Source organism: Onychomys torridus, chromosome 14, assembly GCF_903995425.1.
Source record: "Onychomys torridus chromosome 14, mOncTor1.1, whole genome shotgun sequence".
Taxonomy (NCBI): Eukaryota; Metazoa; Chordata; class Mammalia; order Rodentia; family Cricetidae; genus Onychomys; species Onychomys torridus.
Genome location: NC_050456.1, coordinates 28045744 through 28060601, shown reverse-complemented (window position 1 = coordinate 28060601; position 14858 = coordinate 28045744). Strand labels below are relative to the sequence as shown.

Genomic DNA, 14858 nt, shown 5'->3' with positions numbered 1-14858 from the left:
GGGGCTCCCTGGGCAGCTGCTGTAACAAAATTAACACACTCCAGGTTTACTGAGAGACATCTTCTCAACAAACAAGGCGGAAAACAAGTGAAGAAAACACCGAGCATCGACCCTTGTCCTCTATACACACATATGCACACACACACACACACACACACACACACACACACACACACACGCGCACGCGCACACGCACACACACACATGCACATACACACACACAGATACACACACACACAGATACACACACACATACACACACACATACACACACACACATACACACACACACACACACACACACGCGCACGCACGCACACACACACACACACACACACAAATGGAAACGAACAATTCGAAGTAACTGTAAATTCTGTATAAACTAGCATACAGCTGTTTTTAAAAAAAATCATTTCTCAGGCTAGAGAGATGGCTCAGAGGTTAAGAGCACTGACTGCTCTTCCAGAGGTCCTGAGTTCAATTCCCAGCAACCACATGGTGGCTCCCAACTATCTGTAATGAGATCTGGTGCCCTCTTCTGTATACATAATAAATAAATCTTTTTTTAAAAAATTCATTTCTCTTTCAGTATAACTACCATAACTCTAAACAGCTCTAATATTAAAGGACCAAGAAGAGAACCTCAACTCTGACCTCCTCTAAAGCATCATTTCCCAAAACATGTGAATCAAATCTAGCATAAGAAAAAATGCACTATGTATCAAAAGGGCAGTTTCAAAAGCTTAACATGGAAAAGTTTAGTAATTAAATGTAATGGCATGTAATTATTCTAAAACATCAGTTAACTAAACATGCATACCAAAATAACTGTTTATGTAAACACCTTAACAGCAAATGGTACATGTACAGGAAATAGTGTATAGATGTTTTCTGCAAAAATTTTACATCTGTTTCAGAAAAAAAAAAAAGTGTCCATCTATGCTGTCAATCAATTCCAACAAGTCACTTAACAAAGAAATCAATGTTGGATATAAGCTCTACTATAAGTGCATCATACAAAGAAGCCTTACAAAACAACATGAATTCTTTTACCATTATACACTCTAGCTCTTTTGTCTCATATTTTCTTTTAAAGCCGGGTGGTGGTAGCGCACACCTTTAATCCCAGCACCCAGGAGGCAGAGACAGGCGGATCTCTGTGAGTTCCAGGAAAGGGGCAAAGCTACACAGAGAAACCCTGTCTCGAAAAAGCATGCGTGTGCACCTGCATTCAAGGAAGCAAAGGTCAGATGACAAATAGGAGGCTCAGTTCTCTCCTTCCACTGGGGACTGAATTCCAGCCATCAGGCTCGGCAGAAAGGGCTTTTCTGCACTGAGCATCTGGCCAGCCCACATACTTTAAGGGGGTACTGTACAGCCAGGTATGGCAACTGTGAGCCTATATAAATGCCAGCATGTGGGAGGCTGAGGCAGAAGGTTCAGGACCTCAAGACGACCTGGGGTTACACAGAAACACTACCTCCAAAAGGAGAGCATTGTAAATGATTACCGAAAAAGGCAGAGACTAGAGGAGAGAGACCGTTAGAAGAAGATGTTCACATACAACGGAAATCAATTATTGAAAAATTTTACGAGCCATTGAGAAAACAAAGTTGGATTTGGAAGACACTATACACAGACCTGGTCTCCACTATTACTTGGGGGGAGGGGGGGGAGACTGGCCAAGAGACCGGAGAAGCAATGGGCTGACTGGTGAACTGATCCTTGCTGCTCCGGCAGCTCCTCCTAAGACACGCCACGGTGGAGCTGCCCTACGAACAGTCCTAGTCCTCTGTGCATCTTCCCCTCTTTAATACTACTCTGTGCAGATAGCAGCTTTTTTTAAGTTACACTAATGTTTTTTCAGGTCTAATCAAAATACAACTACTATAATCATTGAGAGAGCAATGTTAATCTTTTAGTAATTTCTATCCAGTATAGTTCAATCTTTTTAAACATTCTGCTCATTTAAAAGAGCAAATCAGACGAGGACCCCTCTGGTCCAGTTCTCCTCTGATCTCAACACTGGCCCTGGAGGTCATAAAGAAGAAAGAGGACACTGAAGCTGGTCTCACAATGATGTCCTCCAGCACAGAGCACGGGTCCAGACTCAAACAGGTCTGACTGCTCTTTGTAAGACAGGAGACGTTGAGGATTAAAGAGAGAATTGTTAAGTTCTGGGCAGCTGCAGCAGTGGTTGACTACATACTTGAGGCATTTCTTTCTTGTCCTCATGGAGCAGATTTTTTGTTTGTTTCTGGTTTGTTTGTTTTTAGCTGTACAATCAATAAAGGGGCCCTTGTCTGTGATCATTGGTCTATAGTTGCAAACAGGCCGGGAAAGGACCAGGCAGGCAGAAACGAAGCTCTGTAAGCAGAAGCTTTTGGCTAATGCTGCATGATTTATGTACATGTAACTGGATCAATGAAGACTGTTTTGGAAATTAAAAAGGAAAGAAAATAAAGATGGGGAGAAATTAAAAAAAAAAAAAAAAAGATGCCTGTGGTCCTATACTCTGAGTTAACCAGTTCAGACATTTGAATATGTCCATCCATTCTTTTCAGATATAAAAATATTAATTTATTTATTTAATACAATGAGACATGATATACTAACTTTTTTAACATCCCAAACACAACTGGAAGAACTTATTTTTCAACACTATCAGCAAGTTTTTTTAATGCTCTCAATAAAAAAAAAAAAAAAAACTTATTTTTATAGGTCTAACATCATCCTATATATGTTAACAAGCCATACACATAAAGTAGTAGTCCATACTAGTTCCACTACTAAAGATCAATTTCTCAATTGAAAAAAAAATTGCAAAGAAAAATTTCAATTTGATACTTTCAAACATCTACAACTATACTACACATATAATACTGTGTGGTGGTCTGAATGAAAATGGCCCCATAGGCTCATTCAGAGGTGTGGCCTTGTGGAGGAAGTGTGTCATGTGTCACTGGTGGCAGGCTTTGAGGTTTCAAATGCTAAGCCTGACCCAGTGTCACTCTCTCTTCCTGCTGCCTGCGGATACAGATGTAGAACTCTTGGCTCCTTCTCCAGCACCACGTCTGCCTATGTGCCGCCATGCTTCTCGCCATGATGACGATGGGCAATTGTGAAATTCATCTTCAGTAGTGGAAATAGTATGGTCCTCTGCTTTAATGTATGTGTATAGTTTATTGGCACTAAAACTCTGAACTGTAAGCACACCCCAATTAAATGTTTTCCTGGGGCTAGAGAGATGGCTCAGAGGTTAAGAGCACTGGCTGCTCTTCCAGAGGTCCTGAGTTCAGTTCCCAGCAACCACATGGTGGCTCACAACCATCTGTAATGAGATCTGGCACCCTCCTCTGGCCTGCAGTCATACATGCTGTATACATAATAAATAAATAAATAAATCTTTAAATGTTTTCCTTATAAGAGTTGCTGTGGTCATGGTGTCTCTTCATAGCAATAGAACATTGACTAAGACAGACCATAATACACAGTTCTACATGCTTTAAAGATTACTTTGTAAGTGTAAGAGAAACTGAAATGCCTTTACCAATAACAACAAAACTCACTGAGTAAACCTTACCTGTAAGATCCTCCTTTGTTTTATCGACTTCAGATAACTGAGTGTAAATTTGGTTTCTTTCTCCTTCTAAGGCTTTTAAAGAAGCGTTTAACTTTACAGAAGGGAAGAAGAAAAAACAGTAAGGTTACATAAAATACACACACATCTCCTGGTACACCCGCACTGTCTGCAGCTGCTCTCCTCTGATGGTGCATCATAAACATAAAGCCATCAATGCAGCTGCTGTAAAGCAGCCTTCACAATACATTAGCAGGACTTCTCCCACAGGTTAGCTAAGAACAGGCAGAAGGAACAAACCAGAAGAAAACAAAGCTATTATTTACTTCTCAAATAGGATATGGAGCCACTGGGGTAAGAAAGTAACAGAAGCAGCAGGAAAACACTGCCCAAAGGGAACTATGAAATGAATATAGTAAACATTTTTAAAGTATTTTTAGCTGAAGGAATGAGTGTACAATTTTGAACTTTTCTAAATTCTATAATTATGTGAATTTCTACAGTTACTATAAAAAAGCAATTGATAAAGAAAATTCTAGGGGCTAGAGAAATGGCTCAGCAGTTAAGAGCACTGGCTGCTCTTCCAGAGGACCTGGTTTGATTCCCAGCACCCACATGGCAGCTCACCACTGCCTGGAACTCCACTTCCAGAGGATTCAACACCCTCACACATACATACATGCTGACAAAACACCAATGCAAATAAATGAATTAAAACAATAAAAGTGATCTTCAATTAGTTACTAAGGACAGCCAGACCGAATCCCTGCTGTAGGTCCTCCTCCTCCTCTCTATATTACATGATAATACAAACCTTAACAGCATAAATCAGCTTCTTCAAAGCTCCCTTGGGCTGATTCTCTACAGTGAAAAATAAAACCATATTATCGAAGACATCCAAACGAATACAGTAGTTCCTCAGCTAGTCCTACAATCCCTCTTCCAATAAACAGTTTGGAGCTGAGCTTAGCACCTCTTGTCTGCAATCCCAACATTCCAAAGCTGAGACCTGGGGACTACCATGAGTTTGAGGCCAGCTGGAGCTACACAGTGAATTCCAGGCCAGCTTGAGCTACAGTGAGACACTTTCTCAGAAAAACAGGAATTAAAATAAAAATAATAATTTGTATAAGGTAGAGCAACCTACTCTTAGGAAGCTAGACATTGCAAGCAATCAAAGTACCACAGAGTCCCAACAAGAACTGAATATTCACCTAAACGCTGGCCACACACTTAACCATGCTTAGATTCTTTTTTTTTTTTTTTTAAATGCTGAATGCCGTTTATTGAAGGAGGGAGGAGAGGGAGGAGAACCTCGGAGGGCAGGAGTTCGCTACCGATGTTATACAATCTTCCATCTACCATGCTTAGATTCTTAAGACATTACGGCATCCAAAGTATTAGTGATGCATGGCTCCAAATTAAGTAATATTCAGCATAAATTCTGTCAGAAAACTATTTCTGACATGATAAAGTAAAAATGAAAAACTACAAATGTAGCTTTATCATAGTTCTCCTCATCTGTTTTAGCGGCAGTCTGTCCATCTGCCTGAAATGCCCTCTACTCTCAGCACTCCTACAGCTGAACTTTCGAGGAGAGCTTTCTTTACCTCTTCAGAGTTGCAGCCTCCTTCTCCTTCGTCCTATATATCTATCACCCGTCTCCTCCTGACAACAACTTGGGAACACACAGCTCCCAAGTTCTATATTACATGCGGTCCTGAGCAGCATGAGGACATCTCCCCCATCCTACCGCTTTCCACCGAGACACGCCCACCCAGTATCTGTTCACTGCTCCTCACTCAGCCATCTCGATCAGACAATCTGTTCCAGCACTGGGATGGGAAGAAACCGCATTCCCATCGCTTCCTAACAGTATACTGAAATAACTATCCTGTTTTGCTATTGCTGCTCTCGTCTCTTACTGTGGCTAAGTAAAAACTTAAACTTCTGAAAGTATGTAAGGACAGGAGAGGGCACAATACACAGAGAGTTCGCTCAGCACTGCCTACAGTTTCTGGCCGACTAGACAGCTCGAAAACTACGCTCTGTGGGTATAAGAAGTCTACTATTTACACAGCAGGTCAGGGAGCCAAGAGAGAGGACACAAAGTTGAAGAATCACCACTGGAGCCGGGAGGTGGTGGTGCACACCTTTAATCCCAGCACTCGGGAGGCAGAGGCAGGAGAGTCTCTGAGTTTGGAAATACAGTAAATAACTAAATGAACCTTTGTTTTGTGACTGTCATAATATATCCAGCAACAGCAGTAACAATTTGTGGTGGCCAAGATTAAAGTACTGTCATCTGTCTAAAGCAAAGGGCTTCAGCAATTAGTTATTCTGACACTCATATGATTAACAATAAAGACAGGCACCAGAGTGGTTACGATTCTGAAGCTGTTGTCGTGAAGAGATGTATGACACAGGACAAAGGAGAGGAGGCTACAACTGGGAAGAGGTGATCAAAGAGTTACTAGAAAAGTCTAGCTACGTGAGGTGGTTCAAGTGCATGGAATGAAGAGGAAGCAAGGAACCAGTCACCATACCTAAGTGAGCATCGTTTTCTAGGTCACTCTTCATCTCCCAATCCAGGTTACCATCATCGACTATGTGTTCTCCAAACACAGCAGTCCAAACTTCCATCTTCAGCAGGCTCTCCACCAGAGACTGGACAGTAAGCCAAAGGGGGAAGCAAAGAGAAGTAACGACTCAGGCTATCAGCGGTACAGTGCATAACTGCACAGTAGTTTACAATTCAATCCCAGCCAACGAGACGGCAGGTAAAGGCATCGGCCACTAAGCCTGATGACCTGCGTTTGAACCCCAGGGCCTCCACGGTAGAACTGCCTCCCAAAAGCTGTCCTCTGAACTTTCCACACACATCATGGCGTGCACATACCCCACACATACAGACACAAATAATTAAGATACAATTAAAAAAAAATTTCAAATCAGTTCACATAAATAATTCCTTATGAGCTCTAATTTTCTACCTGTTATATCTTAATATATCTTAACGAAAATACTTGTTGGGATTTTTTTTTTTTTAACTGCAACATTTATTGACTATTAAACCCTAAAAAATAAAACATAAAACTTGCCCAGCATGGTACAACATCTTTAATCCCGGCACTCAGAAGGCAGAGCAGGCAGATCTATGTGAGTTTGAGGCCATTCTAGTCTACAAAGAGAGTGAGTTCTGGAAAGCTAGGGCTACCTCGTAAGACATTGTATCCAAAGAAAAAAGAAAGATGAGAAAACGAAATCAAACATAATATTTTAAAATGGTTCATTCTTGCTAACAACACTATATGATTACAAAACAGTGAAGTCTTTTCTTTTCTTTTGTGTGTATCATATGCACTTGAGTACGTAGGTGCACATGTGGCTGAAAGAGCAGGAAGCCGGAAGTGTCTTCCTCTACCACACTCTAGAGCTTGTTGCCTGGAGACAGGACCTCTCATAGAATCAGAAGCTCGGCCACTCAACAAGCTCTCGGATCCACTGTCTCTGTCCCCAGTGCTGGCCTTACAGGCGTACACAGTCACGCTCATCTTTTAAGTGGGTGCTTAGAATTCAAACTCAGGGTGGTCTTCATGCCTGCACAGCAAGTGCACTAACCCACTAAACCATCACCCTAGTACCAAAAATATTTTCTTATGACTTTCTTCCAGCTCTGGGAAATCCAACGGCCTCGTCTGGCCTGTGTGGGCATCCACACTCATGACCTTCACACACCTGGCATTCACACACTGACGTGCACAAATACAGAAATTCAGAAGTTTAAAAAAAAATTATGTGTCGGGGATTTAGCTCAGTGGTAGAGCACTTGCCCAGCTTTAAAAAAAAAAAAAAAAAAAAAAAAATTAAAAGTAAGCCGGGCAGTGGTGGCGCACGCCTTTGATCCCAGCACTCAGAAGGCAGAGCCAGGAGGATCTCTGTGAGTTCAAGGCCAGCCTGGGCTACAGAGTGAGTTTCAGGACAGGACAGGCACCAAAACTACACAGAGAAAACCTGTCTTGAAACCCCACCCCCGAAAAAAAATTAAAAGAATGGTCATTAACATATGGGGGTAAAAGTTGTGTGATATTAAATCTCTGAGAGACACAAAAATCTATTTAAAAAATCACAGACACCAGCACAGGCACTGCACTCATATGCACACACCCCCACACAGGCACATACAAGTATAAACAAATGAAAACATTAACATCTCTGGCTAGGGAGATGGCTCAGCACTTCAGAGCAGCTATTACTCTTGCAGAAGGCCCAAATTCAATTCCTAGCACCCACACCCAGCAAGCTCACAATTACTGTAACCTCAACTACAGGGCACCCAACACTCTGCTCCCCCAGGGCACTGAAACTCACATGCACATACCCACAAAAAATAAGCCATAGATTCTTGATTTATTCAAGTAAATAACTAGCTGAAGAGTTCAAACAAGACAAAGACATACTGTAAAAGAATTTCAATGGAGCACTGCAAGTTCTCCAACCGTGTTTTTTGTTGTTGTTGTTGTTGTTGTTGTTGAGACAGTCTCCATGTAGCCCTGGCTGGCCTGGAGCTCACAGAGATCTGCCTGCCTCCCAGTGCTGGGATTAAAGGTGTGCACCACCATGCCTGGCTCAGCAATGTTTTTTTAATCTTCTGAAGTAAGGAACATTTTCTAGTAACATAGGTTAGTATTTCGTCTGAGGTTATTGGCCGAAACCAAGTGCAACGGTACAAGTAACAAGATGACTATGCACCATGCATTTCTCTGCAAGGGCCACCTAAAACTACTTGCTAATCTCTTCCCTTCCTTCAAGGTTTCTGGCACAAATAAAATGCCCTCCAGCTCTGAGCAGTGCTGAAGGTTCACATCCCATTCCTTTTTTATTTAGGAAGAATCATAAGCTTCTTAAGGAAGTTTAGAGAAGGAAAGTACAGACATCCCTCAGCATCCAGAGCATTGGCTCCAGGATGCCTGCCACTACCACTGCGTGGATACAAACTCCATGGGTGCTCAAGTCCCTGTACATAAAGTAACAGTATTTGCATATAACCTATATGTATCTTCCTTTATATACATAAAACCGATTCTAGATTACTTATAATAACTAATACAACACAGATGCTACACTAACAGTTGCTTTACTGTATCATTCAGGGAATGGCAGGGGAAAGTCTACGTGCAGAGTACAGATGCAATGTTTTTCTTCTAGTTATTATTAGTGCTTGTTTTGTTATGTCTGCACATTTAAGTAAGTAGGGCAAGCACATGAAGTCAGAGGACAACTGAAGTCAGGTGGTTTGCTCCTTTTATTTTATGTGGTTTGGGGATCAAACTCTCAGGTCATCAGGTTTATGAGGCAGGCACTTTCACTCAATAAACCCTCTAGTCAGTCCAAAATTGTTAATAGCACCGTTCTGTGATTGGTTGAATTCAGAGAGATACAGAGAGCCAACTATATGGCAAACTGTAAATAAAACTAAAGCTAGAATCTCTTGAAAACATCTTCATTAATTTTTATATTTATTTATCTAGGTGGGGAACAACATATGTGTCATGGCATATGCAGGAAGGTCAGAGGACAATTTGAGAGTCAATTCTCTCCTTCCACAATGTGAGTCCTAAGAATCAAATGAACTCAAGATTGTCAGGATTGTACAGCAAGTGCTTTTACCCGCTGAGTGCTCTCAATGGCCTATGTAATGTCAATTATTTTATTCCTATAATTAGAGTCAGGTTCCAATTAGTGTATGTGTGTGTGACCCGACAGCCATATGTATGGGTATATATGGGTTCAGGTACACACAGCACCTACAGAGGTCAGAAGACAAACTTTGCAGTCAGTCCATGCCTTTCTACCTTGTTTGAGACAGGTCTCTCCACCCCTCAAACTTGTGCAGAGTGTCCAGTCTGTGTCTCCATCTCTCTACCCCAGAGCACTGGCATTAGATACTTACTATGCTAACTATAATCAGCTTTTAGGATTCTGGAGAGCTGAACTCACATCATTGGGCTTATGAAACGTGATTTATCCAGTGAGCCATCTCCCCAGCCTGAGTTTCAATTTTTTAAAAAGCTTTTGTATCAACAAAATAAGTATCACAAACTTAGTAGAGATGCAAAGAATATTCAGCCCATACATATAAACTATAAACCCAATTTCTTAACCAATAGCAGTGGATGTCAGTATAACAGGAAAAGGTAAAAATCATTATTTTCTTTCTTTATTGATAAATACCAGGCTAAAATACTAGAGGACAAAGACATGGAGTGTTAACATACATATTACAAATCTATGAATCATCAAAAAGCACCTGAAATGTGATGAAAGACACAATAGCAATAAAAGCTGTTCAAAGTGTTTGAATTTCAAAGTAAAAGTAAAATTGTGGCCAACTAGTTACTAAAGCCAAAGAACCTTTACCTTGATCTGATTGTCTTTGTCATTTAGAACTTGCTCTGCCTGTACTTTGGATTCTTCAGATTTTACTTTCTGTGTATTGAGTTCATTCACCTTTTCTTTCATTACTTCAGCTTCCTGTAAAAGCTGATATGAAAACAATTAACAAGGATGTGAGAAATAACATAATGTCTAGATGCATTCATTTAAATATTTAGATGTATCATTAAAAAAATATAAGAAAGTAGGGCTGCTACTTAAAAAAAGGAAGGCAGATGTGGCTCCCTTTTATAAAGAACTTTCAAAACAGAAGACTGTAAAATGACAAATATTCTCCAAATGATTTACAAGGTAAATTCTTATCAAGTACAAGGTTTTTGACACACACTTATCTGATAAATCTAGTCAATTCTTTCTACCTTTGTATCCCATATAATATGCCAGATCTGACTTACCTTAGTATTTTTCAGTCACCATGCTGTTTAGTACTGGGTTACCTGTCTCCAGGTAACTCTGAAGAGTATTGTTAGTCTCGATAGTCTAGACAGAAAACCCCAGCCCGAACTGCACTGTGAGTTTTCGTCTAGCTTGGGCTACATGGTAGGACTTGGTCTGAAGTGGGGGAGGCACTTTGGGTTACAGCCTGGGAAACTTACAACAGGTGCCATCACCACCACATGCGTTCTCTGAAATCTAAGATGACAGGAGAAAGGTGTAGAAGGAAAAGGCGTCGACCCACACAGAGGAGGGAGGGAGAGAAGGAAAAGAAAAGTGGAGAAATGGAGAGAAGAGAGACACACAACTGTGATAAACAGACTCCACAGACAATAGACAGAAGCAGCCTAAGCCAGGTGGAAAGTAGTGAAGACGATGATGACGGACGTGGTCCAGAAAGGCTCACGATGTGAAAGCAGCAGTAACAGGTGGATGAGCCGAAACCAAAAGGGAAGAACTGGGGGACTGGAGAAACAACTGAGCAGGTAAAAGCGCGTACTGCTGTTGCAGAGGACCCACATCAGTCCCCTGCCCCTGCACTGGGGCCTTTGGGGGCCGGAGGCATCGGATGCCCACAGAATTCAAGTCACAGGCAGAGCCAACTGATATGTGCAAGGGGAACCAAACTCAAGTCCTATGGCACTCAAACACTGAGCTATCTCTCCTCCCTTCATTTCCTTCTAGAAGCCATTTTCTTGGGAACTTAGGTTCTCTTGGTCTAACAAGAATGTGCTCTGATGGGCAGTGGTGGTGCACACCTTTAATCTGAGCACTCAGGGGACAGACAGCTCTGTGAATTTAAGGCCACCCTGGTCAAAAACCAAGTTCCAGAATAGCTTAACACTACATAAATAAACGCTGTCTCAAAACACAGACAAAAAAGAACAAGTTCTGTAGATCTGCTGGGCTTCTGTTGTCTTGAGACTACAGTTCACTCTGCCATCAAGGATTCTTGTTTTCTCATCTTAAACATTCTATTTCCTGTACCGAAGACTTGCTCTTTTGTGGTTAGTTATTTTGATTAACTTTCAGATAATGAGGCACAGGAAATAATTTTAAAAGAGGTAGCATAGCTGAAAATCTCGTCTTCCATTTTTGTTAAAAAAAAGATTTCATTTAAAAAATTATCACTATTTTAATTATGTGAATGTGTTTGTACTTGTGTGCATCTGTGTTCATGATAAAGATGCCCTCAGAGGCCAGGAGACGGTGTTGAATCCTCTGGAGTTGGAGTTGTGAGTGGTTGAGAGCAGCCTGATACAGGTGTGGGAAATTGAGATCAAGACGTCCTGGAGCCGGGCGGTAGTGGCGCGCACCTTTAATCCCAGCACTCGGGAGGCAGAGCCAGGCGGATCTCTGTGAGTTCCAGGCCAGCCTGGGCTACCAAGTGAGTTCCAGAAAAGGCACCAAAACTACACAGAGCAGCCCTGTCTCAAAAACAACGACAACAAAAAAGACGTCTTGGAGAACAGTACATGCAGCTCCTTGTTCTCCTTCATGGTTCTCACATTTAGATACAAGGGTTCTTTGGTTTGGTTTGGTTTTTAAATGGGTCCTTCTTTGTTTCCTGCTCTCTTTTTTCTTCACAAACTGTTAATGTATCTCTGTTATCTTTAGCTCTCTGAGATTATATGACAATGTGTCCTACATCGTGTCTTTTATATGTTACGTTGGACACTTTCATTCTGGAAACTCCTCTCGATTCTGTGGGTTACTAGAATTATTTCATATATTTATTGTGATAATTTAAAGTTTTTATTTATTGATTTTTTTGTGTGTTTGTGTGAGTATCAGTAGGCATATCTTGCCAGGCAGATTGTTATTGTAGCCTGCATGGTTTGCAGGTAGGTGAGACTGATGATTACTTTTTTCCTGTGGTAGTATGCATTGCACCTTCCAGCACTATTGAAGCTAGCCAGTAGGGATGAAACTTCCAGCTAGATATATGCACAAAGCAAACAAAGAAAAGAGATGAATGGCAGAAAATGAGATGTGTATATGCATGTTTAGGAGAAGACAGAAACAGGAAAGGAGGAAGGAAGGAGGGAAAACAGGAACATGGATATGTGTGTTTCTGTGTGTTGGTATGTGCATATGTGTGCAGGCATCCATGGAAGCCAGAACACATTATATGCACATATCCACACTCAAAAGACACATGCACATAATTAAAAATAATAAAAATAGACAAAGAGGAAGAGAAAGAGGAGGCAGCAAGCATGATGGCACATATCTACAATCCCAGTAGTTAGGAGGCTGAGTACCATAGTGAGTTCCAGGCCATCCTGAACTACACTAGAGGAGTCTCTCTAAAATAATAATAATAATAATAATAATAATAATAATAATAATAATAATAGTTTAAATTAACAAATTAGCCAAAGCAGTTGAATTTATGATACTGCCATCTCTCAAAAAGCATAGAGGTAGATTACAAATATGTATTACAGGAAAACAAGCAATTATTAACAACAGGAAAGTAAAACGGGCAACACAGGATATATAATCAAGTCACATCGTGTGGCTCAAGATAGACTACTATTTAGAGACTCATAATAATGTGTTGTTGTTGTGTTTTGTTTTTCAAGACAGGGCTGCTCTATGTAGTTTTGGTGCCTTTCCTGGAACTCGCTCTGTAGCCCAGGATGGCCTCGAACTCACAGAGATCCGCCTGGCTCTGCCTCCTGAGTGCTGGAATTAAAGGCATGTGCCACCACCACCTGGCTGAGACTCATAATAATGTAATTAGAAATTTTCATACTGTTAGGGTGAGAAGATGAAGGGTTGCCATTGATGAAGACCTGAGTCAAATCCCCAGAACACACATAATAAGCCAGATGGATAGTACAAACATCTATAATCCCAGTGCTTTACAGAGAGATGGAAGGCAGAGAAAGGTGAGTCCCTAGAAGCTTACAGACTAGCTACCCAGGCATACACAACAGAAAAAACAGAAAAGAGACAGTCTATCTCAAACAAGGTGAAAGTAAGGACCAACACCAAGCCATGACCTGTGCACACTCAAACTCTCACAACACACACACACACACACACACACACACACACACACACACACACGCGCGCGCGCGCGCGCGCGCCTCAATATGCACATTGTAGAAAGGAAGGAAGGAAAACGGAACTTTCATGCCAAACACTATTGGGAGAACAGAAGGGAGAGCATGTACGTGTGAGTGCCTATGTGAGAGGAACGTGACAATAAAAGCTAACTTTCCATGTTACGGCCCCCCAGAACTCCTTCCTTTAGGCCCCAAATCGCTACTACATTCACTCTTACTATATTCCCTGCTGTCTCCTGTGAATGTCAGAATGCTGACTGCCTTGGCTGACTTCTTACACGGGAGAAGACAGAGATAGAAGGACAGACCTGTAAATCCTTTACGAGAGACAGAAGTATGCGTGGGAGACCGCCTGCCCTCAAAAGCCTACTCATTCATTACAGGACTGCAGGTACGGTCAGTCGAGTTACCCAGAACATCAAGTCTACACTCAGACCTAAAAGCGGCTCTCCAGACCACAGACCTGCTTATGGTTTTCCTGAAGTTCAGCAGTTTCATTCAAGGCATCTTTTATTGTTCCCACAAGTCGCTCTTTATTGATTTCAAATATTCTCAAGGTCGTTTTGGCCTGAGTAAAAGAAATACACAATTTATAACAATTTAACAGAAAACCTCATGGTTATGTATTCTCTGCAGAACACAAAATTTAAGCAAAAACCAAAACACGCCACCATTAACAGTAGAGGAAGTATTAACACTGCTTTGATACAACAGACAAAGGCTGGCCAAGACCCAGGGCCCATCCTACCCTACCACTTGTTTGCCACGTGACTTTGGGCAAATTATTGAACCTTCCATGTTCTGTACAATTTTGTTAACCACTGAAGCAGAGAAGCCCAGTTATTAGATACTGATTTATCGGCGTCCTTGGTGACTTACTTAGAGCACTGCATGGACTGCCTATTTGTCAAGCACCGCGTCACCTGCTACCTGGGACACAACGACCTGGAGAAAGCTGAAACAACGGGCTGCTGCCCTTAACAACCCGCCGGCTGCCACGTATACTTCAGGAAAATTCTCACTTGCTCTTCTGCCCACTTTGTGGTTTTAGAATATAAACCAGACCCAGAACTGAAGCCTTTCAAGACTGTCCTGGCTTCAGTCCACTGGTGACATCTCCTCTCTTCCAGGCTCACAAATGTCGGAGTACTTATTCCACAAGATCCCACACTACTTACACTTTGTCTCCTCCCCTAAACTTTATACTGCAGGAAACAACTTTGTTTCTGTTGTTACATGTTACACAACTTCAAGAGGGCTCAATGCTGTCAAACCTTAAACTTATCCAGGGAAAAATGAATTTCATTGGC

At 41.5% G+C, this 14858-nt stretch overlaps 1 protein-coding gene across 9 annotated transcripts in view; it reads right to left on the bottom strand.

Moving 5' to 3' along the window:
- The window catches only part of Mia2 (MIA SH3 domain ER export factor 2), a 92881-nt gene that overhangs the window by 28454 nt on the left and 49569 nt on the right, over window positions 1-14858 (bottom strand). For all 9 annotated transcript variants that reach the window (XM_036205903.1, XM_036205904.1, XM_036205899.1 and 6 more), the window contains 5 exons: window positions 14012-14116; window positions 10001-10123; window positions 6127-6247; window positions 4395-4441; window positions 3584-3674 (listed from right to left, as the gene is read on the bottom strand). In XM_036205903.1, coding sequence (XP_036061796.1) covers window positions 3584-3674; window positions 4395-4441; window positions 6127-6247; window positions 10001-10123; window positions 14012-14116 — 487 coding nt within the window. The remainder of the gene's footprint in view (window positions 1-3583; window positions 3675-4394; window positions 4442-6126; window positions 6248-10000; window positions 10124-14011; window positions 14117-14858) is intronic.